This window comes from Habropoda laboriosa, unplaced genomic scaffold (assembly GCF_001263275.1).
Source record: "Habropoda laboriosa isolate 0110345459 unplaced genomic scaffold, ASM126327v1 scaffold572, whole genome shotgun sequence".
Taxonomy (NCBI): Eukaryota; Metazoa; Arthropoda; class Insecta; order Hymenoptera; family Apidae; genus Habropoda; species Habropoda laboriosa.
In genome coordinates, this window is record NW_017100701.1 from 153,722 (window position 1) to 177,902 (window position 24,181).

Consider the following 24,181-nt stretch of genomic DNA (forward strand, 5'->3'; position numbering starts at 1 on the left):
TGAATGTGATATAAATCTAAGTAGTCATTAGAAAATTATTAAAATCCTAGAAAAGAAAGATTCAATCTGGAATCTCGTGGATAAAATTTATAAATATTTATTTCTATTTAGGGTGCCGTCATAAAAATGAGATCCTAATAGTGTGTCGTTGATTATGCCACAAAGTCTACTATGAACATTTAAACGTCAGCTATTTACTGTTTAATCTATTGCAGATTAATTACATTTAGCAATCCTCAGTGTTACAAATTGAAACGAAAATTAGGATCGAAATTAATTTTCCTTACTGATACACACTACCGGCCAAAAGTTTCGAATCACCTCCCACTTTTCATCGATATTAAATCTGCTGCTAACTTTTTATAGATTTCAAGTTTATCTCAATTCTACATTTATCAATTTATCTCATGTCAATTGATTCGAACGATAAAAAATTCTCAAAGTCGCTGACTTTTTTCTGGAAATTTTTCTGTAAATTGCAATGCTCGGTGATTCCAAACTTTTGGCCGGTAGTGTATGTTACTATTTTTCTCACATCTTCACCAGAATCTCTGCCACGAGTCTGACTCGTTGCTGTATGTCAAGGGGTTAAAAAAAATCTATTTAGGCCATCGTATTGTGTATAAAAAATAACGAAACTTTGTCTTCTTCCATTTTCCCCACAAATCTACCGATTAGAAAAACGCTGGAAACTAATAGCGATACTAACATTGACGGAGAAATACAATTTTTATTTTTTGTACGAACGTAATAGGTGTCCTAACATATGTATATGAACGATAACGTACACGACAGGTAAAAAAATACAATATGCATGAAATATACGTAAACAGAAGAAATTAAACAGAGTTATTGTCCAATAAATTAAAAGCTCGATTTCTAAAAGAGGTATTTGTATTGTAAAAAAAGTGCAAAGTGGAACTAAATTTGTTGGCCAATTTGCACAAACGATCGATACAATTATTTTCACTAAATCTAGAGATATACGATAGATTAAATACAGGAAATTTGTTAAAATTCTTAAGCAGAGCATCAAACATAAATAATTCTTAAATAGGACAGTCAATATTACTTTTGAAAATTTTTTAAATGAACATTAGATCTACACTGTTGTAGCGGAAGCATTTCTCATAATTTTCCATAATCATAATACCATAATAATATGGTACTGATAACAGATAGTAGTTTAAAATTGTACGATACTTACAATAGCGAGCACAAAACAGACGACGACCAAAAGATTCTTCATCTCGAAGTTGTTCTTTGACAAACAGCAAACACGATCTGTGAAAATGTTCTTCCACGACTGCAGTTTCTCCCCTATTATCGACAATATTTATATTCCACACGCGATGACAAAAAATTCATTATAAACGACTGATGGATCTGTCGTTTTTGGATGTCATGAATCTTGTAAAAAAGGAAAAAAGTTTCATCAAGTAGTTGTTACTCGAAGAACTGAAGCGATAATAACTAGCTGCAACCATTTAATTTTACCGTTTCACGTTCTATTTGTCAGCCTTGGCTCGTTTCATGCAAACTACGATGAAAATTAAGTGGAGATACAGCGATACATAGTGAATGCTGTTTGATATTCTTGTGTACTACTGAAATTAATAAACAAGTGTTCGTTAATAACGATTACAGAGAAGCTTCTAACGATAAAACTCGTCTTCGACGAAGAAAAATAAGACGAAAAGGATTATCAATCACTTCTTTGTACTTTTCCTATAATGCTCGATTTTTTTCGAATTTATCATATAACGTTAAGTGCGTGTAATTTTTTTTCATCAACATATCGCGTGTGAATTAAAACGTGTTCTTATGTAACAGAGCTGGCCTATTAAGTTTGTATTATTCCTGGAAAGATATTCATGTTCGGTCTTCACAGGCACGGTTTATGGCACGATCGAACGGCAACGGTTATTTTTGAGTTCAGGATTGTCGTTTACTGCTTGTACGTGTCTAATTACACCCTGGCGAGGGTCACTAGAATTGCTTGTTGGATTTTTAGTCATTTCTGTCCCTCGCGCTCAATAGCCTAAGAACATGCCATAAACCACGAATTTCCGAACGGCACATCTGCATGTAACGGTACGCTTGCCGATTAGTCACCCGGAGGAAATTCCAGCGTGACAGCGCGTTAAGGGCGCACTGGAAGGGCGGTGAAGACGCTATTAGACACCCTGATTGGTAAATGTAATGTTAATCATTTAACCAATCAGCGTGTTCTAATAAAAAACTCTCCCACGGACGTCCGAGAGACGACGTCGAGAGTCAGTCGTCCAACTACCACCAAGGAGCAACTAGCTCAAAGTGTTCTGCTTGTCTCGTTGGCGCGTTGCCCCGGTCAGCCCTCGCATTTCCCCTTCCCTGGTCGCATTTGGGTCCCTTGACGGGGGTGAGTTTTGGGTGGGAGGCTAAGACCCACTCACGTTCGGGCCTTGGTCCCCGTCCAATGCCAACCACTCACCCTCAAGGAGGGGGTGTTTTGCGTGAAGTACGCGTCACCTGGGCTTATGGGAAAAACCCAGGGTAACGGTACCGCTCGCTCGCGAGAACGTGCCTGGGCTCGCGCGGGTTTATGATACGTCAATTGCTATTGAGATGCACGAAGAAAACTATTCTCCGCTTTTATGAGAGGTTTGGAGCCCTCCTGATAATAAGGAATGATTAACGAACGAAAACATTAAACGCGTATTCAAACCTTAATCTCAAAAATAGCAGAGAGTATCGTAAACCTGGTCTAACTTAAGTATCCTTAACAGTAACAACACACGATAGCATTCGAACATTTCACAAGTCCCAGGCTAACTGGGTGGTCCTTCGAGAAGTTTTTGAAATAAAGTTGGCACACCACGTGCAAGTACATACAAACAAAGCTCGAAAGTTCATTTTTGCAACAATCACGGGCATTAACAATTCATATAAATGAATATTCACAGATTGTGTAACTATTGAAGGAATATTTGGAGATACTGTAATAACGCTCGTACGTTATGAGAAGTGCAAAGACGTGAAAAAGAAATGTTTATCAAGAATGATTCGAAAAATAATTTCCTCGACATTCCAATACCCAGTTTATATTTAATTACTATTTATTCGAAATTCGTACAATTGTACCCTAATTTTATATTCTGAATTCTTATCGTTTATACATTCGTTAACCGAAAGCTTCGTCGTTGACGTTTCGAGGTAAAATCGCTCATTCTTCACCCTTACACAGATGTACTGCATTTGCAGAAATTGTAGGCTAAGTCGCATTCCTCGGTTATGTCTTTAACTGGAAAAAGAACGCAAGTTGTTTAATAAAAACTTCTATTCACTGCTTGATTCGGTTCTTCCTCAGATTAATTTACACCTACCTTTTTCGATGCATTGGCGCGTAATGTCTAACTTTTCGGCTATCTTTGCAGGCGATTCAGGGAACGCCTTCTCCAACATCTTTTGGACGTTGTCTATATTTATCACACCATTCTCGAACTGTAAATTGAATTTTTTCATAAAAAAGGGGAATTAAATTTAGTAACTGTTGCGCCTCAACACAAACCGCGATGAATTTGTCGTTTTACTGCACGGATGCCCAGTTTTGCTATTTTTGAGTGCTCTGTCTTTTGAGTTTCTTGGTTAATTAAATTTTTTATCAAATCGATGTCGAGGCTCAGAAGGTATTTTGTGGAAAACTCTACGTTTCTGTGGGCCGTACGCCTTTCTGGTGTCCATTTGGAAACACTTGTGCAGATACCTCTTAGACTATGTCCTAACTGGATGTCGTATAGCGACAAAATCGTTGTCTTCCGATAGACCGATAGACCAACCAAAACGGCAAGAAAGAAACAAAGGACAGTTTTGTCGTTCGCGTTGTTTGAATTTCAAACGAGCTTGTTTTTGGTCGCATTGCACTCTTGAAGTCTTGCGACAAAAGGCTAACCGCGATTAGGATTCGACTTTATGACATGGATGCCCACCTCTGCTATTTTTGAGGACTTTCATTTTTCGAAACTTTGGTAAAATTAACTCTCTTTGTAGAATACTGATAAAATAAATTGGTATTTTCTCGTAGCTGACAGTAAAGGTGGTGAAATTTGCCGAATTTTATATTTGCGTACTTTTTAACCCTTTGCGGTCCAAATAGTCCAGTTAGTCCGCACTCGTTTGGTCACTCTCGGGCAGTACCACGTAGTTTCCCTTTATTTCGATATTTCAACGTAATATTGGTTATAAAATATTAAGTTTCAGTATAATATTAATGCACGAAGAAATGGTTTATTATCATTTATAATTTATCATTATATGACATCTAAAGGCAAAAATTCTTACGTCGAGTCTGACGCGACATAGGACCGCAAAGGGTTAATAATGTATATTTCAAATAAGTATCTTCACTGAGAAAAAGCAACTCCGACTTCGACAAAGGAATCTTGAAAACTGACCGCTCTGGTCGCAAATAGTATTCGACAGCCGGCCGTATGTGGACACTGTCGCACCGTCGTTCGACTGACGGACCAACGATTTTGTCACGGGTCTCCTAAGTAGCTTTATTGACGAGTCCACTAGGAGGCTCAGAACAAAACGCGCAACCTTTCCTTTTCCGCCTGTCCTCTTTATCTCTTTCCTTTACCTAACCACCAAACACTCAGTAGTAATTGACGTGTCGTGAAGCCACAATAGTCAGGTGAGTCCCATTAGGAGAGATCACTCCTTGGGCCTGACTCCTCCGCTACGACACCATATCTCCACCCTGGCAACTTGGAAACTTCAGGGTGAGAGATATGCTTGTGGCCCATGGAGGATTGTCTAAGGCAAGTATGGGTAACCTTTTCTACTTCGGAGGCCAAATTATCATTCTGTCTCCGAGCCAAGTGAGAAAGAGACCTTGGTGGGAGAAAACATGGTGTGTTTTGCGCAAGTCATATGACATCAGCGTAATGTGAGTTAGTAGAACACACCATGTTTTCTTCCACCATGAATCAGACAAACTTCGCTGAAATAGATTAGGGCCGGAGGTTGCCCATATGTGGTCTAAGGTGTAGGAACTCTCTGATTGGAGAAATTCGTCAATACTCACGCTAGCGAATGTCGTATAAATTAAGACTTCTTCTCACGGTTTCAAGCCGCTCATTTTGAAAAATCATAACTTCGCTGAAATTAAACACTTTTATTTTAAATAATTTCCATAATGTTCTATACACTTTTGCCAACGTGTTACAAGAGCATTAATCCCGCGCATATGAAAATCCGAATCTGTAAGAGAAAGAAAGGCGCAAATAAATCTCCCCGATCCAAACTTAATTTACACCCGAAAAAAATTGTGTTCACAGTTTGGTGGTCTACTCCGGAATTAATTCGCTAGTTTTCTAAAACTGGTTACTACTATCACTGCAGAGTCGTAGAGTAACGAATTGGAGGTCGCCTACCAAAAACCGAGGGTACAGCGACAAGGCCTGGTCAATAGAAAAGGCCCTAATTTCTTGCATGACAACGTCAGATCGCAGGTAGCAAACACAACTGTACCAAAATTCTATCACATCCCCCATATTCCCCTGATTTATCTCCAACCGATTTTCACTTTTTCCGCTCACTTGACAATTTCCTTACGCAAAAACGATTTAGCAAAGAGGAGGATATTGAAAACGCCTTTCGGCAGTTTTCTTTCCCTTAGAGATTCGGATTTTTATATGTGCAAGATTAATGCTCTTTCAATACGCTGGTAAAAGTGTATCGAACATTGTGGAAATTATTTTCAGTAAAAATGTTTAATTTTAATGGAGTTCTGTTTCTTCAAAATGAACGGCTTAAAACCGCGGAAACTTTCATGATGACCTCAGACAATCCGAGATAATTGTCTAATACACGTTACACATAGTTCACGTACAGTCGTACATAATCATCTACATGTTGTTCTCACACGAACCAGCGAGAACATCAGCGTCACGATTACATTTAGCAGAAACTTCTCTATTTTCTTCTCTCAACCCTTATGTCAATACCAGGGTACCTGGGTACCTTTTTGCACATTTTCTCACTTAAAATATTTTGTCTTCCCGGTAAAAGATTTCAATATCCGGCCAGATCGTTATTACTTGGCACATTTCCTAACCGTGTTTGCTTCAAGTTTAGAATTTTGTTATCAGAAAACTACTACAATTGGACGACAAAGTAGACGATAATTCTGGCTGTTGACATAAGGGTTAAAGACCAAAAAGAGAAACAGTTTTTTAAACGAAACTTAGCAAAATCAGTGCTAAATTGAATCTCAAAGAGAGCAATAATGTATATTCGAAGGCTAAAAGTTTACTCACTATGCCCGTGCTTCTCATCACGCAAGCCTTCAAGCAACCCGCTTTCTCTCTCAGGTCGTCTTCTACATCGTTATTAAGGAGTTTCTCTATATCCTCTGAAATACAGGATAATTATTACGATACGAATTTAAAGCGAAAATGGGATTCGGAATAATGATACAGTAGGCATATTTTATTACCTTTCGTAATTTGTAGCTCTTCGACACAAGCGTCTGTCTGTTCCTTGACTGCTTCCATGATTGCATCGTTATCATCAGCACGTACCACCGCCTAAAATTCATATTTGTATATTATTATATCGTTTATTTCATTGTGATTTTGTTCGTGATTCCCTTTGTGTTTCGTAGTTTTGTTATAACTTTTCGGTAAACCTTCAAACGACTTATGTTTATATCACATTTTTTTCTTACTTATACCCATACTGACAAAGTTTGATTAAAAAAAAAAAACTGGGACACCCTGCATAATCCGAATATCTTTGGGAGTACGTAATTGTATATAGAAATTTTAAAGGAAATTTTTAAGAATATTCTTCAAACATCCATATTAATCGTTCGAGTGCCACAGAAAGCCACGCACATAATGTAATTTTGTATTCAGTGAAAATGTGTGAAACAAAATTTTTGACACTTCGCAACATCAAATGAAAGATTGGCACTTTTCGATCACATTTCTGCAACGATCACTTGGCACTAAAATACACTAATAAGTCAATATGTATAGTTAATCCTTTGCACTCGAGGGGCGACTAAGAAGCGACATTATATTTACCATTAGAGGCAACTCTAAGATGATATTTTCCAAGACAGCAGGTCTATGGACCTCCGTGAATTGTTCACTACATGTTTAGAGTTCTCAGCAGTGAAATAGTTTGAAAGAACCAACTTCTAATAAAAATATTAGTTTTAAAAAGTTACATTAATTTTTGCTACTTCCTTATAGAAAAAAGGGCCTTCGAGTGCAAAGGATTAATCTTACCGATTAAGAAGCAGTTAAATCTTTTAACGTATTCTATTCTTATTCTAGAATAAATGGGCCCTTTATTTTGAAAGTGGGACAAGTCCATTTTTTGTTTTCACTACAGACTGTTTATAGATCAAAAAATCGTATTAAGTTCCATCTATTGTTGTCATTAACTTCATATTTTTTCAAGAGTAAATATGCCCCACTTTCAAAATAAACCGCTCAAATAGTTAAATTTAACACAAGAATCCTTTATTTCTTATATTAGTACAATACTCTTAGTATAATTAGAATATAAATGTCCTTGCTTACCGCGATAAGGAAGAGGCAGCCAACAGCCAAGATGGTCTTCATCCTTGCAACTCTTTTGTCCGTCGAAGTGTCTTAAGAAACCGGGACCTCAACTAATGCTCATCGACGTGTGAACATCATATTTATATAGGATTGGCGCAAATATGTCTCGAACCTCGCCAGGTGTTAAGATCCCATTACGAAATAGCAGGAAGAGAAATAATTACTCGACCTACGTCTCTTTATGTAACGCGTTTCGATAGGAATCTACAAAAGAATCGTCAATTCTTTTTTCATGAAAAATGATTAGTTTTAATTACTCGAGCTAAGTATCGAAGAAAGATAGAAACAAGAATGTCCTATGCGCCGCGATAGACCGAAGCGAAACGACAATTTTCACGGAAAATAATTAAAATTCTATTCTCCTCGTCTCGCGTCGGATGGATGAAATTTTATTTCGAGATCGATTATGGCAAGTAGTTAGACATGATTTATTCGTTCAGGATGTTCGCTGACGGACTGTGTGCATTAGCGTGCAACTCATCGTCCTGGGAACTGTGTTTTTCTTTTAGGTAGTTTTGCGGTGAAAAAAACGCCTTAGAATTTAAATGGACAGGATAATTTACTGTTTAATTAGTCAGTTTGATTCTAAGTATTCTTTTTGATTGTTGCAACACGTGTGAGGTCTGAGGTAGCTAAATTGGTTTTAGAATAAGTGCGTGGTACAGCGGGGCGTCGATTAATCGAGGCTTGATTAACCAGAATATGAGAAGGGACAAAAAGACGCAATCAAGTGTGAACCCATCGGTCAAGTAAGAACTATTAAAATAAAGTTCACGATTTTCATTGTGTTTCTAAAAGTTCAATTTTCACTTGAGAAGTGCGTATCCTAAATTATTGTATACAGGGTGTTCCACTTATAACGAATATCTAAATTATTTCCTCCGCTACTGAAAGCAAGAGAAAATGACGAATACTCCAAAATTTTTTTTTTACATTAACAGTTGTTTTTTATACATTGTAGTAAAATAAGTTCAACAACCTTTGACTTTGAATAGAAAAAAATGTGTTTAAATCAGAAGTTTAGTTTATTGGGTGTTCAAAGTGTAGTGTTCATCAGATGCACGTCTTCAAACCGTATAAGCTTCTTTTTAGTCGGTTTCTCTTATTTTCAATAGTAGTGCAAACAATGTATGGAATTTTAATTGTATATTTTTATTTATTTCTTATTGAATTCATTCCTCTATTTTTCGCAAATTTCTTCCTCTTCAAAAAGCTATTAAACATTCGTTATATTTCTAATTAAAAAACAAAATCGCTAGCGTTATAATTTTTCTTTCAATAAAAAATGTTTAATACTGTGACAAGAATAAATCAAAGGCAAATAACTGCTACAATTCTAATTAACGTTTTATTTAGAAACATAACATTTACCATTAGTGCAAAGAAAAATAATCTACATTCATTTGTTAATAATTAAACAAATAATTATAAATATAAACAGATATTTTCCATTATGGGAAAAATATTTTGAGCAACGTTTTTTTTCTATTTGCTTGTAAACAAGAAACTAACTTGTATTTGCCTTTGGAGCCTTGTTTTTAGACATTTTGCTCAATTCTTAGATACTGTGCGGAAATTTTGTTCATCTAATTTCTGCAATATTATTTTCTTTTCCTTAGTTTAATTCTTGACAAATGAATGTAAATCATTTTTCTTTGTGCCAATAGTAAATGTCACGTTTCTAAATAAAATAACGAAAGCATTATCTATTTACTATATTCGTCATTCAAATTATACAACCGTAAATAAATTCTGATGAGATGCATAGAGACTCTTTCGAAATGATAATCGCCAATTTTGATGAAACTTTGGTATATATTAATTCTCAAAAAAATATTCGACACGTATTCTTGAAAATCGCCCTCAAAGTTGGAGGTAGTAAATATATTTAGTCTAACGTCTCGAAAATTTATAAAAACAAAGGAATAGTGTACATCGTCGAATTTTATTTTTTTTTCAGCAGCAAATTTGAAAAATGAAAAACAATAAATAATTTTGACCAAATGTGTTCATTACCCTCATCTTCGAGGGCCATTTTCATCCCTTCGATGTGGACAATTGCCATTAAGAAAAGATGTGTTAAATATTTTTTTGAGTACTATCGTATAGTAAAGTTTCATGAATATCGGCGATTATCACTTCGGCATGTTCCCTCGAGAGTGTATATTTCGAAATATCCTCGAAAACCTAAATCAATAAATTTCACAGGGAGAAAATTCAACCATTGAAATTGCGATTAATGGTCGTTTCTCGTTTCAATTAGTCCGCGATTTAGCTGTAATGGAACGGATTAAATTTCTTCAGGATCGAACATCCTCTCGTAACTTCCGAACCAGTTCGATAGATGTCTTAGAACCGGACTGAATTTTTCATCTGGTTGCGCAGCGCCCTGATGAACGACTTTAAATTAATTTCAACGTTATTAAAGTCGCGATGGGATTAAGTCTAATCTGTGGAGAACCGGTTCACATAGTAGGACGATCAAAATATTTCATCGATCCTAACCGATTAACGATAAATTTTCCATCTCGAATGAGACTGTATGGCTACGAGCGTCGAACCAACGATAAATCCACGCAAATGGAATATCATAAAGCTGTAAAATCGACGCAACATCCTCCAACTTCTTTACCTCGTTCGTTTTTATAGGACTGATTTAACTGGTGATTAAATTTCAATGGCGTAACGGAAGTTCGAACTTTTCCACGGGAAATCCAGTTGTTTACTTTGTACCTGTTGTTTTAATTACGTTTGTGTTTTTGCCTCCGACTTGAAATAGCGTTGCAATTTAATGGCAATGTAGCTGTTTTAATTATACGGTTTTGAATAAGGTAATAATTATCCATGTTGACTTTCATTCGAGTTACACAATATCTAGCCGCGTCTGTTGTGGATGGAGAACATTTTTTTTTTTTGTTCTCACGTGTAAAAAACAATCGAAGCGTTGCAAAATTTAAGTTCAATCGCGCTCTTTTTCCGATCGAATGTTTTTTCTGAAAGGCTTACTCTTCGTGCAAGCTTCTCCTTGTTGCGAGGTAAGAACGAGAATTTTCCGCCCTTTATTTAAGCGTAAACGAAGAAATCACACGGGAGAGGTAACATTGAAAGAGAAAAAAGAAGGAATTATGTATCACAGCATTGTGGATTGCCTTAAATAGAGTAGCATTTTTTCAACTGTTTAATCGTTACGTCTAAGAATCACAGACAATCTCAGAAGCTAATCTCTCAATTTGAAAGAAACACTGAAGCATCATAAATTTGTTCGTTATATGTATAAAAAAAACATGTGTTCGTCGAAGTGTGGTAATAAACATTCACAGATTTTAAACGATTTTTTCTCTTTTTACTGGGTCTCCCTATACCCTTCTGCACTGTGGTTTGGTCTTCGAATTTCTGCACACTGCACTCTCCGCTTTCCGACGGCTGCGACGAAGACGACGAAGATGAGGACGTTCGGATGATTGGAAATTTCTCTTCACTCTTACTTGCTCTCGATAATCCACGGTTAACGAATTGTTCACGGGGCCATGTACAGCTGCAATATAAGTTAGAATCAATCGTTCGCACTTAGAATGATTTCTCCGTTTAAAAGTAAACCGAAGATTGTCTTAATTATTCGAACGACACCAGAGAGATCTTTTGGAAAATTTTAGTTCGCGAATAAATCGCGAAGTGAGCAAGTCAAACATGTGGAAATGATGTTTAGAATTTCGAAGATGCTGTGCTACGAGTGGGATCATGGTTCACATTTTTCTTGGATGAAAATCCTTTGGAAATTCTCTAAATTGCGCGGCTAACTTTCGTTCAATCTTGCGATTCACGTGTTATTTTTGTATTTCACGTGGAGAATGGCAGTTTCTCAGTTACACGCTCAATTCTAACACATTGTTTCATAGATACTCGCGCATAAATGGACCTAGTATGAGTGCTACGAAGTCAATGCACCCGAGGTACCGTTTTTGACGTAATCGTATTTAAGAATCACCTCCTTGTCCGTTCGGTAGACGCATGTGCCGAATTGCCACGCGACTTCGCACCCATCCGTAGCCGTTACTGCAAGCCAAATCAAAATTGAGAATTCCTGACCATAATAGAGATATTTCCTCTTTTTTTTTTTTAATTATTTATTTATTTACTAGCATGAACCCATTGTAATGCACAGTACATATTGAAATAATATAATAATGTAGGAATCGGCGGAAAAATTTCGAGGGACCCAAACGGGAATCGAACCCTGGACCTTCGGCTTAGCAAGCCAAGCTTTTGCGCACTACGCCAACTATTTAACAATTTAACAATAATTTAAGCATAAGTGGTTATGCATATTACATAGTTAATTTTAGATGTAATATTGTTCTTAAGTTTCAAGTTGCGTTGCCTGTCCGGAGACATTTGGCGCATGTCCTGTGTTTTCTTTCCGCTTTTCAGTGCTTATTGTGTAAATAGTGAGAACTGTGCTGTTGTGACTAGGAGAAATTTACAATAAAAACCTGTACTACGCCAACTACTCCCTTTCTATATTCTCCCTTGTCGGTTTCTTGGAGGCCCCGATACTACTGTAGTAATATAATATACAGCGTGGGCCACGTGAAACATGCCACCTGTTTATCTTCTCTAGCTATGGTGGTACGAGAAAATTTTTGTACGTGATTTGAACGGTTTCGAAGGGTGAGTAAGATGGAAGAAAAAATATTTTTGATGAAAGAAATAGCGAGAAATGAAAGGAAGTTTTCAAGGTCTAAGGTCATATTATTATGCATGTTTAAATGCATATTAGCGTCTGCTACAACATACAGTAGAAAAATGTATATACATTCCAAGTGATCTTGAAAGAAAGAAAGAAAAACGAACTTTTTCTGCCATCTTATTCACTCCTTTGAAGTTATTCAAATTTTCTTGTATCATCATAGCTAGAGAAGCTAATTAGGTGGTTTGTTTTATGTAGTCCACCCTGTATAACTGAAAACAGGATTGAAGAAAAGTCTGTCCTTAGCTATGTCCTACGTACTTACTTTTCATTTTTCAGAGTGTTTTGAAATATTCGGTGCTCCACATGTTTTTCCCCTTTTAATTGAAGTGGGAACATTCTATATGCTCTAGGAACTGTTCAGTTTATTTGTCCTAATTGTTCTCTAGACGGTGTTAAATTATAAAACCTCATTTTTCTCGAATATTAAACAACATCAGTTAGGAGAATTTAGCTAAGAAGGGCAGAAATGTTATCAATAATTTTGTTATTAGTACTATCTTTTTCTGTTCTTTTTTTATGTTATCATTATCATTTTGAACGTTATCGTCATTGTTTCTTGAATTTAATTTAGAATTGAATTTTACATTGTTACTATTCTCCTTATTTAATTCTTATTTTACTTTATTAGTCTCCCTTTTAGTCTTCTGTTGCTTCTGGTTCTTAAATCCCTTAGTTAATTATTGCAAGAAATATTAAGGAATTAGTAAATTATTTCTATTTCTATTTACTAATTCCTTGGTAAAATTATTTATTGTAAGTAGTTATTTTTTTTTTCATTATTTGTAGCAACGTATGTTATGCATTATAATGGGTTTGTACACGTAAATAAATAAATAGACAATGAATCATTGAGAAATGTACTCACCTTCACTTTTACAAACTGCCACCACGTTTTCAACACGAGGAATATAATCCTCGACCAACATGAGACGAGCGTTTGTAAGGAAGAAGTCCCACAAGATCTCGTCGTTCTTCATCTAAAACAAAAACAGACGTGCTTTCGTTCAGCCTCGAGTAACATCAATTTTCATTATCTTCGATCCCGATTTTACAGGATGGAAGCTTCGAAAATTTTACGTACGCTTTTGGTTGTCGTCAAGATGCACCTCATATAACACATCAGCCTCTCGTCCTTCGGGAATTCACCTCTGTGCTGACCATCTAAGAGATCTACACGCAAACCATTGATAAAAGTGATCGTTAGTAATGATTCTGTCTTCTTCGCGATAATTTTACTGCAAAACGTCATGCATCAAATTTCACCAAATTTCAGGACTCTGCACAGATTTTCTCAGCTACTCAATAGTATTTTTTCAATTTAGAAAAACCGTACTTAATAATATCCATTCCTTCAATTCATAAAAATCGACCTTACCCGTATAACAACTCAATATACAAACAAATCTGTTCAGACTGCAGTGAAAGTACCTTTGGGCGTGTCGTTCTTCTTAGCACAGACCTTTCTCAGGTTCCTAATAGTCCTCTTCGCATCTTCAATGGTCATCTTTTTCTACATTGACGAAAAAGAACACCGTCCTTAGATTCACATCGTAGAACAGTAATTAGTTTGATCAACTCACGCTCTCCGTGTCCTCGATCGCCACCAATACGAACGCCATAACGACCAACAGGCAAACGTTTAACCCTTTCATCCTCTTGAACCCTTTCAACGTCTTCTCGAGCTCTTCTCACCGTCCTTTCTCTCCACCGTTACTCTCTTCGAAATATAATTCGTTATCCTCACAGTGAAACAATTGTCTCCGTGGATTCGTCGAAGTACCCGTCGATACATCGAACACAAAAACACACCGAAGTGCACCCTGTTTTATAGTTTGCCGAGCAGGTAGGAGAGGGAGCAATTTTCGTATCTTCCTTGTGATTAGCGTGATTCGCGTTAATAATCGTGGCACAACCTCCACTTTTCGTTCACCATTCCGGAAGGCGAACAGATGCGCCGGAAAGGGAGGAGTGGACGCCACCGTGTAATGGGTTACGCGGCGAATATGCAATTATTATGCAATGACGGCGACGAAAATGATATTCTGTAACCGACTCCGGTGGGTACTCGCTGAAGTACGTTGGAAAATTCGAAGTGCGTGAAAGGGTGATAGGTTAATTGGAGAGGATGAAGAGTTGCGTGGCGATTTTAACGGGGAAAATTGAAGTACGCAAGGATGAGAGGTAGGTGTGCGGAGTGTTGGTGTGATTATGCGTTTTTCTTGGACGATTGGAGGTGGAGGTGTAAACTGGCGAAGTGGGGATACGATTTTGTTGTATTTACTTACCTTTGCACGAGGAGGCAGCCTATTTTCACTTGTATCATGATTTCGGAAGTATCCTGTGTATGTATTTGCGATACTCAAGCTTGGAAATATAAAACGTAATATAGTATACAGGGCGTTCATGTTATTCAGCGTTTTTCTCGTAAATGGTAAGTATACGGGGAAAATGAAAGAGGAAAAGGTTTTAGTGTCTTTTATAGCTAACGCAATAGCGTGCGTGTATTTTTCATATTTGCAATATTTTTCGAAAAACGAAGACGAGTCAAGACGAATTCAATCTGTGTGACACAATGACCTGTAAAATCATACGAGGTCAGAAATGAAAGAAATGGTTTGAACAATTCCAACTTTTATTTTGATTACTTTCGTAATAAACACATGTCATATTTACTGTTTCTTCTGTCACATAATGGACCATCACGATAAGGTATTATTAAGCAACAGGTTCTAAAATTGATTGCTTTACTTATTATTGCGGAATACGGAATTGCAACAAGGCAAATGTTCCTTACTGCTTTGTCGGTAACGATACAATATCAGTCACACTGAAGGCGTTATGTAGTCTTACCAGTAAGAGACACTTATAAATACGATATTGCGAAATGTTCAAACTATGTACAGTAAATTCCCTACAAGTGTCAGTATAGATGGTCCTACGCCTAGGTCTGCGTCATTGCTGCGCCTATGTTATTTCGCTCGCTGTCAGTCGCCATTCGGTTTCTTTTACGAGATTTCACGGCTCGACAATTGGTAATAGAAAAATATAATTTCTGTAATTTTAATTTTTTTCATCTGAAATTTTTTTTAACATGGTGAGTTTTGTCAGTGAACGTGTTAATAAGTAAATGTTGTTCAAATTATATCGTGTTTGATATCATTTTCATCAGAAAAATCTCATCAATATGAAAAAACGTCAAATTAAAAAAGTTGGTATTTAAATCGCTTGGTTGCCTCGACTCACGTTTCATCCTTATCTTGTATTCGCTGTCCTTGTCTACGTTCGGCAAACTACAAAGGCAGGCGCGAGGCTCGAAAACGTAGTGTAAAAAAACGTCAAATTAAAAAAGTTGGTATTTAAATCTCTTGGTTGCCTCGACTCACGTTTCATCCTTATCTTTTATTCGCTGTCCTTGTCTACGTTCGGCAAACTACAAAGGGGGGCGCGAGGCTCGAAAACGTAGTCCCTGACTCTACAAGTGTCCGGTTTAGATTCCTTGCGGACTGACACTTGTGGAGAATTTACTGTATTTCTTTCACTCCTGACCTTATATAATTTTGAAGATTATTGTGTCACACTGGTTGAATTCATCTTGGTAGACGCTGTCGTATCACACACAAAAGTATACGACACTCAATATAAAAAATTGAAGGTCACCTTCATTTTGCAAAAACTATTGCAAACCTGAAATGTTGATATATGCTAGTATATTAGTTATGAGACACCGTAACACTTTTTCCTCTATCATTTTCTCCGTACAGTTACCATTTATGAGAAAAACGATTTGTTAGTAACGGCGTGAGCACCCTGTATAGTTAGCGATGGCCATTCAAATCTCAATTTCGAAGCGACACGAAGTTTTTCAATACTGTGAAAATTAAGAATCACTATCGAACTTTATTCGATGATTAAAACACTGGAAAGATTTTGATAAGTCTTGAATGTTTGAAAAACGATTTGTTAGTAACGGCGTGAACACCCTATATATTTCTTACGATTTTCTTGTAATTTTTACAAGAGAAATAATTTGAAGTGTATATCTTCCGATACTTTTTGAACGAATCGAATATGGTTATCTATCACCAAAGCTTTCTTATTCTGGCAATTGAATAGTCTCGATAGCCAAAAATATGTAACATTGCATTTAAAAAATTAAATATCAATTTCATTTTTCAAAAAGTATTCCAAATATGACAAATTTACACACGCTATTATGTTGGCTATAAAGGACAGTCAAAACGTTTCCCCTTTCATTTCTTCCTCATACTTACCATTTTCCAGAGAAACGCTGGCTATACAATAACAATACGAACACCCTGTATATCGTATTTCGTCGTAATTCCAGTTTAGAAATGTAAAATGTACGAAGATTAAAAATAAGATGCTCAGTGTACCGTTGGTGAATAGGAATATTATGGAAAAATAATCTCAGAGAAAGAAATTATTTGAAATTTTGCAGAACAAAAATTGCACGTCAATCAATTAGATTTATTTTTTAAATAAAATTTTTCGATTGTTCGAAATAAATAATAAGCTAGGATGTCTCTACATTATAATAGACTATTTACTTGTTGATCGATGCGTCAAGGGAAGATGAAGATTTCCGGGTCCACCTCGTAGTAGCATTTTACGTAGTCATACGTTATCGTGCACTCATCACCGCTGTATTCTATATGCAACGTGAACGAGTTCAGAAGTGTTCTCGAGAAGTGCTGTAAGCGTTTTTCAATGAGATGCACAGTGTGTCTGAAAAGTTCTCTTACTCCTTTTTTCACGGATACAATTATCCGAGGCTGTTGGAAAATTCGACGAATTAGCCTCTGTTTACTTTGAGAACTCTTCGAACACATTTGACATAACGTGAAAAAATGAAATGAAATTTAATGGAAAAGTATTTGAACAAGTTTGAAATATTTTCGGTAAAATCCTGGCTTCAATTGCTGCGAAATTGTGCGAGAAGTTGATTATGAAAATTAAATATATGAAGATGAGATAATTTTTATCGTTGTAAAAATCAATCGTTAAATTTCAAAGTTACCACATTTCTATAATTATGCAAATTAATTGTTAAACTTGAGAATTTTTAAATTGTTGCAATTATTGAAATCAATTATTCCAAAAGAATTACGAACTCAAAGAGCTTTCATTCAATTCTGAACTAACATTTCCCATGTTCTGCAGGTATCATAAATTTTCATTCGAAATTTCGTATGATCTATTCTTTCGTAAATATTGAAAAATGCAACTCACCTCGTTTGCTGCATTTGGCTATGACTTCTTTCATTCGAGCTACTATTTTCGGCGGCATCGCCATTTCTATTTGTCTGATGATCATGGGAAAATCGATAGCTCCGTTTTTGAACTGAACGAACATGTTAAAAGCATCTGTTAATTAACAGTTTACACTGTTATCGTATTGATAATACATAATATTATTTTATATTACGCTTCGTAGTGTTTTCATGATGCAATTCGTGTAGCACTTCAGATTGTCATCGTCAGGGAAGTTTCCCGTACGCATACCATCGATTAAGTCTAGATATTAAAAAAAAAAAACAAATACAAAATTAGAGACGAAACTTGAGCAAATTTTGATTAATATATTTTTCTCTGTTCTGAATTATTAACCTTCTGACGTATCGATCTTTTGCAAGCAAGATTTCCTCATACTTTTAGCTAGTTTCTCCATCTGTTCTTGGCTCACCTGTGGAACATTAAGTGTTCAATTAATTTAAATTAATCAGTTTTCTTCCTTTATTTTTTTTTTTTTAACTAGAATTGAACATGAATGATGTGAAAAATTGTCTATATTTCAGTGAAGCCATCGTGAGCTCACGAAATGAGATTATAGCGGTACTGCATTGCTTTCATAGGTAACCTAAATGTGGAAAGTCGAAAAAGAGAAATAACCAACTGACAATGGAGCATCCCGAAGCGATAATCACCGATTTTGACGAAACCTTGGTATACAGGGTGTTCAGCGTAACGGTCGCTGATTTTTAAGGCACTTCTGGTAGTGTGAGAAAAAAATGCTTGAAATAAGAAATCGTCAGTACTCGATCGTCAATAAATTACAAAAATAAAAATTGTGAAAATACTATTCTTTATCTATAATATATTTTATCTCTAATATATTTTATAGAATCTTCGAGTGATTGGGAAATTGTTTCTTACTAGGGACGTCGGAACGAGAGCAAGGGGTTGCACGTGGGTATAGTCGGTGAAAGGAATAATAACCACGTTGTAAATTCAAACGTTAAGGGGTTAGACTACCTTTGCTCAGTGTTTCAATGAAGTAAATTGTCATTTGGACGGATTATATCTACAGGGTGTCCCAGTATTCACGGTACAACCAAGGAGGTGGTGATTCTACATGAACAAATAAACCGAAAATATCGAATAAAATTTTTTCATAAAAGGCTTCTCTTTCGAGAAAATTCAAGTTAAAGATTCTCTGCGAACTGTTACTTCCGGTCTTACTTTTATGTTGATAAACAAGGGAGAAGTGCCTGAAAAATCCGTTACGCTGAACACCCTGTATAGTAATTCTCAAAAAAATATTCGACACGTATATTTTTTCATTGATAATTGTCCTTAGTGAAGAGGTTAAGATCGCTCCCAGAAAATAATAAAATATTTTGGAAGTTATATGAATTTCATAATTAATGAGAATTAATTAGATAATCAGTTCTGTTAGTGACAGCTTGCAATTCGATTTTGAAATTAATTAAAGCTCATTTCAAACTTACAAGGGAACATCCGGAAGTGATAATTACCGATATTGATGAAATTTTAGTATATAATATCTAGTAAGTACTAAAAAAGATATTTGACATGTATTTTTTTTATCGGCAATCTTCACAGCGAAGAGGTGAAAATCGCTCTCAAAGTCCGAGGTAGTAAATGTATTGTGGCGACCGCCACGGGGGGGCCTGGGACTTTCCCAGGGAAAAGGGGCTACCGAAAAAGACCTTTAGGTCGTAGACTTCCTTTCTACGCGCATCGTGTCGCCTTACATCTAAAATTAGTTTAAGTATTATTGGTTGAATAAATATATTTTTGTTACCCACTTTGCGAGTAATCATTTGCACCACGTCACTTCCAAAATATTCAGTCTAATATCTCGAAAACTATTAGAGATAGAGGAATAAAAAGTTTGCCAACAACAACTTTGAAAAATAAAAAGTTAAGTATCATAAATAATTTTGTATTTTTTAAATTTAGTCGTTGAAAAATACAAGATTCGTCAGTTTACACCATTTCTCAATCTCTAATAATTTTCGAGATGTTAGACCAAATATGTTTATTGCTTCCATCTTTGACAGCCATTTTCACACCTTCAATGTGGATGAGTGCTGATAAAAAAAAAAATACATGTCGAATATTTTTTTAAGCACTATTAGGTATGTACCAAAATTTCGTCAACATCAGTTCGGGATCTTCCGTTGTGATTGAGAAATTATTAAAAATTTAAGAAACCGAGTACACAGTCGAGTGATTGTTTAATTAAATAAATAGCGAAAGTAAATTAAAACCTAATGCTATTTTAGTTTCAGGAAAAACCAGCAAATGGTAGAGTATTGTTACCGTGAAAGATACGAAAGTGTCTAATTTTTACCGTTTCAAACTTTATTTTCTTTCAGTTTTTCAACTTGGTTTGCCTTTCCCTGCACTCTTCAAATTCTAACGAACGATTTCGTATTTCTTTGAAAAATTTATAGTATGTTTAAAAATGAAAATTTGTTCGTCCAGTTGACATCATTTTGTCACACAATTTGTTTCATACGACGGATAAATACCTATAATTTCGACACCGTTGCCCCGGGAAAATTAAAGAAACTTACACTCATCACTGGCTTCATCGCCGCGAACGCGAACAGAGTTATGCAAAGTAACTGTTTGACATACATATTTCGATTCTTAAAAGAAAGTGTAAAAAAGGCGAAAAAAAGGATCCCGCGGTAATGCGAAGATTTCAATTCGTGTGTACTTTCAAGAGAATCGAACCAACTGGAGGCCTTTTCGACCAGTTTCCCCTTTATAAATCTTTCGATTTTAATGTCGTACCTATGGTTTTGCGTCGTGATTTACGGTGATTTTCCTTCGGGCTTACGATAATTTGATAATTTGACATTCGCCAGGAGAATTACAATGGAAGACGGTAGCTTTCAGTTTGATAACAAGCTCGCTGACTTTATGTAACGTGAGTTAAGTGGCTAGTCCAGCCACGAAATTATCATCTCGACGACATTGAACTCCTCAAGCTGTCATAATATTCCGATTGTGTGTTTTTTAAACGCAAATTCGACAGAATTCCACTTGTTATTTTCGGCTTGTAATAGAAAATATAAAATAGATAATTTTTTTCAATTTGTTTATTATTATTGGAAATAAAAGGGAATTGTCTTAAGGGGATAGTTTCATTTGGAGACGTCATCTTTGGGCGATGTTTAGGATAAAACATTATCAGATAATTGTGGACCGAGGGACTTGAAATTTTTTATACACGTTTGACCATGTTTCAGAAAAGCACAGTGTGATTTTTATGTAGTTATTTTAATTGTTATTTAAGTTATTACATATTTTCCGCCGTGCGCTATTCTCAATAGCTGTCACGATTCATTATTGTATTCGTTTGAAACAGAAAAATCAAAGATAATCTGTATCCATATGAATGTTGTTATCGTCCATATTAGAATAGAGCAAAAAAAAAATGTATTTTGACAAAATGGCAGTCATGAAAAGCAAAAATATCGTTTTTAACCGTGAAAGTTTTATTCTTCAGGCGATAGAAAAGAAACCATTGCAAACATTGACATAATTCTAGTACGAACGATAAAGGGATATATATTTTATACGTATGTGAAATTTGGGAGAGATTAGTCGATTCATTATAGAGAAATCATGGCAGCCAGTTTGCAAAACACGATTTCGAGAAAAATGCATTTAAAATTTTACTATACTTAGCGTTTCTACCAGTGCATCACTTCCTTGAAATCACGATAACTTTGTCATTTCATCAATTTCAGACGTAGAATTTCAGCAACACATTTTCAAGATGTCATACTTTCAGAAAATGCAATAAAAATAATATCGACTTTTAACCTCTCCAAATGGGAATACAGTAAATTCTCCACAAGTGTCAGTCCGCAAGGAATCTAAACCTGACACTTGTAGAGTCAGGGGCTACGTTTTCGAGCCTCGCGCCCGCCTTTGTAGTTTGCCGAACGTAGACAAGGACAGCGAATAAAAGATAAGGATGAAACGTGAGTCGAGGCAACCAAGCGATTTAAATACCAACTTTTTTAATTTTACGTTTTTTTATGCCGAAATTTTTCTTAGCATATTGATAAGATTTTTCTGGTGAAAATGACATCAAACACGACATAATTTGAACAACATTTACTTATTAACACGTTCACTGTCTGGCGTGACAAATCTCACCATATTAAAAAAAATTTCAGATGAAAAAAAGTAAAATTAAAGAAATTATATTTTTCTTTTATGAATTGTCGAGCCGTGAAATCTCGTAAAAAAAACCGAGTGGTGACTGACAGCGAGCGAGATAACATAGGCGCAGCAATGACGCAGCCTAGGCGTAGGACCATCTATACTGACACTTGTAGAATCCAAACTGACTGACACTTGTAGAGAATTTACTGTACTCCCTTAATTAGGTACAAAGTATTTTGTAAACATAGTAAAGCATTATACAGGTTGAGCCACGTAAAACACACCACGTAAACAAAGCAAACAAAAAATTGTCTATATTAAAGTACATCGTAAAACAATTGTCAAGCACATATACTCCCGTTCATACCTAAATATTAGGATACATCTGGACGATGAAGCACACCTATACACTTATTATAAAATCATTAAGATCGTACAAAAATTATTCAGTCTAGAATCCCGTAGTATAACGAGTACACATATTTTTCCTGATACATGACATTAACTTAACACTTTACCGACCGGTAGCCTATTAATCGGCTTTCTGCCGCCAACGGTTACCGACCGGTACCCTCTTAATTGCTTTTTTACCGCCGACGCTTTTCGAACGATAGCCTATTAATCGGTCAAAGTTTGATTTAACATTTCTATAAGTATAAGAAAATCGCATATATTCCCGCGCGATAGTCTTGAGTCTAAACAGTGCCGGTGTCAGCGATGTATCTGTGACCGAGTGAGCGGTCGGAAGTGCGTAGGATGTTCAACCGCTACCGGTCGGTAAAGTGTTAATATATAATTTAAATCAGGCATGGGCAACCTTCCCTAGTTCGGGGGCCAAATTATCATTCTGTCTCCGAGTCAAGGGCCGGACCAAATTATTAAATAAAATAAATTACTATTAAATGAATTAAAACAAGTCGCTACTTCATATTTCATTTATTTATAATATAATGCTTTGGTATGAAGCTCTACGTAAATTTTATAATATAATGAACGACATAACAATTTAACCCTTATGTCAATAACCGGGTATCCTTTTGCATAATTCTCACTTAAAATATTTGATCTTCGAGGTAAAAGATTGAAATATCCGGCCAGATCGTTGTTATTTCGCACATTTCCTATCCGTGTCTGCCTCAAGTTTAGAATGTTCTTATCAGATAACTACTAAAATTGGACGATAAAGTAGACGACAATTCTGGTTATTGATATAAAGGTTAATGTGATGATTAAAGACAAACTTCGTTGAAATAGATTAGGGCCGGGGGTTGCCCATATGTGATTTAAATCATACAATACTTTCTGTACAAACACAACGGGTGTCCTAATACTTGTGAACGGCAGTATATACTTACATTTTCCCTGAAAATTGTTATCAAAAATCATTCACCGTTTCACTCATTTATTATTCATTCATTCAACCACTCTCTGTACCTTCCAAACTATCTTTATCTCAAAAACCACTCCGTACTTCGACTCTGCAAACCGCTGACAAATTATTCCATTATAGTTCGGACTAGCTGCGATCATGCTATCCAGTGTCCCGAGACTCGGCTCTGGTCGGTGGTTAGCACCGTCCAACTTTACATGGAGCAAGTTTTCGGCTGGTTGTTCACTTTGTCCCTTCGCCCCTTCGCCTAGGCAGAAGACTCGCGTTAATGTCGAACCCTTGTATCTCGAGAGACGCCCTTAAAACAGGAGCATCTGGCCAGAAAGCGCTGCCATCGCCCCCGCGGCCATTAGTGCGAGGGCCACTCGCCGCTCTGCTCGATAATTACATTTTTTTTCTCCTCTTCACCGCGATTCATTTCCACCTGATCGTCCTCGAGAAGAACTCTCCTCGCTTCGTGTCCTTTTTCTCCGCTTTCTTTCCACTTTTTTTTTTTTTTTTTTTTTTTTTTCTTTTGAGGAGGGTGGCTATTGTCGAGGCTCTTTTCTCGATTGCGCGGATCGAGGATGATGGAATGAATGAAGTGTAAGAAAGACGATGATAGCTTTCTTGGTGGTTTTCACATTATTTGGGAATTTTTGAATCTGAGTTTTTGAGAGAAGTTTGCAATTCAATTTCTATTTTATGTGGATAATTTTGTCACGTGAAGGGTATGAAGTTTTTGTAATGTTCAGATTGTGTGGATAGAATTGTGTGCTTTTAATTTGAAATCTGAAAAATATTTTGAATGTTCCTCTGGTTTTAAACCGTTCATTTCGAAACAAACATAACGCCATTGAAATTGAACATTTTTATTTAAAATAATCTTCATAGTGTTCCATACACTTTTGTCTTTTCAACTCCGCGTAATAAAAAATCGAATCACTAAGAGAAAGAAACTGCTGAAAGGCGTTTTCAATATCCTTCTGA

At 36.0% G+C, this 24,181-nt stretch overlaps 4 protein-coding genes across 4 annotated transcripts in view; all 4 read right to left on the minus strand.

Moving 5' to 3' along the window:
- The window catches only part of LOC108576962, a 2,731-nt gene extending 1,430 nt beyond the window's left edge, over positions 1-1,301 (minus strand). Inside the window, exon 1 of the mRNA XM_017940039.1 lies at positions 1,208-1,301. Coding sequence (XP_017795528.1) covers positions 1,208-1,249 — 42 coding nt within the window. The 5' untranslated portion in view covers positions 1,250-1,301. The remainder of the gene's footprint in view (positions 1-1,207) is intronic.
- Positions 1,302-3,179: 1,878 nt separating this feature from the next.
- Positions 3,180-7,658, minus strand: LOC108576964. The gene is made up of 5 exons (XM_017940041.1): positions 7,578-7,658; positions 6,482-6,572; positions 6,303-6,397; positions 3,366-3,483; positions 3,180-3,283 (listed from the first exon to the last, which is right to left on the minus strand). Exons 1-5 carry the CDS (start codon positions 7,617-7,619, stop codon positions 3,219-3,221), a joined length of 411 nt encoding a protein of 136 aa, XP_017795530.1. The 5' UTR covers positions 7,620-7,658; the 3' UTR covers positions 3,180-3,218.
- A 3,227-nt stretch (positions 7,659-10,885) lies between these two features.
- Positions 10,886-14,158, minus strand: LOC108576959. Its single transcript, XM_017940036.1, has 6 exons — positions 13,950-14,158; positions 13,798-13,879; positions 13,451-13,539; positions 13,235-13,346; positions 11,605-11,672; positions 10,886-11,154 (listed from the first exon to the last, which is right to left on the minus strand). The coding sequence occupies exons 1-6, from the start codon at positions 14,019-14,021 to the stop codon at positions 11,137-11,139; spliced, it is 441 nt and encodes a 146-aa protein (XP_017795525.1). The 5' UTR covers positions 14,022-14,158; the 3' UTR covers positions 10,886-11,136.
- Positions 14,159-16,844: 2,686 nt separating this feature from the next.
- LOC108576961 (general odorant-binding protein 83a-like) lies at positions 16,845-20,369 on the minus strand. Its single transcript, XM_017940038.1, has 5 exons — positions 20,214-20,369; positions 17,998-18,073; positions 17,816-17,904; positions 17,620-17,731; positions 16,845-17,038 (listed from the first exon to the last, which is right to left on the minus strand). Exons 1-5 carry the CDS (start codon positions 20,277-20,279, stop codon positions 16,953-16,955), a joined length of 429 nt encoding a protein of 142 aa, XP_017795527.1. The 5' UTR covers positions 20,280-20,369; the 3' UTR covers positions 16,845-16,952.
- Positions 20,370-24,181: the final 3,812 nt, after the last annotated feature.

What these genes read in the sequence shown, in the direction of transcription:
- LOC108576964 (XM_017940041.1), bottom strand. Translation starts at nt 7,619, where the DNA reads ATGAAGACCATCTTGGCTGTTGGCTGCCTCTTCCTTATCGCG. An exon ending in AGAGCTACAAATTACGAAAG is followed by an intron (nt 6,398 to 6,481) that starts GTAATAAAATAT and finishes CCTGTATTTCAG; the next exon opens with AGGATATAGAGAAACTCCTT. An exon ending in TGATGAGAAGCACGGGCATA is followed by an intron (nt 3,484 to 6,302) that starts GTGAGTAAACTT and finishes TTCAATTTACAG; the next exon opens with TTCGAGAATGGTGTGATAAA.
- LOC108576959 (XM_017940036.1), bottom strand. Translation starts at nt 14,021, where the DNA reads ATGAAAGGGTTAAACGTTTGCCTGTTGGTCGTTATGGCGTTCGTATTG. An exon ending in TCTTGACGACAACCAAAAGC is followed by an intron (nt 13,347 to 13,450) that starts GTACGTAAAATT and finishes TTTTTGTTTTAG; the next exon opens with ATGAAGAACGACGAGATCTT. An exon ending in GGCAGTTTGTAAAAGTGAAG is followed by an intron (nt 11,673 to 13,234) that starts GTGAGTACATTT and finishes TTTGGCTTGCAG; the next exon opens with TAACGGCTACGGATGGGTGC.
- LOC108576961 (XM_017940038.1), bottom strand. Translation starts at nt 20,279, where the DNA reads ATGTATGTCAAACAGTTACTTTGCATAACTCTGTTCGCGTTCGCGGCG. An exon ending in CGATGAAGCCAGTGATGAGT is followed by an intron (nt 18,074 to 20,213) that starts GTAAGTTTCTTT and finishes AATGTTCCACAG; the next exon opens with GTGAGCCAAGAACAGATGGA. An exon ending in AGCCAAATGCAGCAAACGAG is followed by an intron (nt 17,039 to 17,619) that starts GTGAGTTGCATT and finishes CGTTGCATATAG; the next exon opens with AATACAGCGGTGATGAGTGC.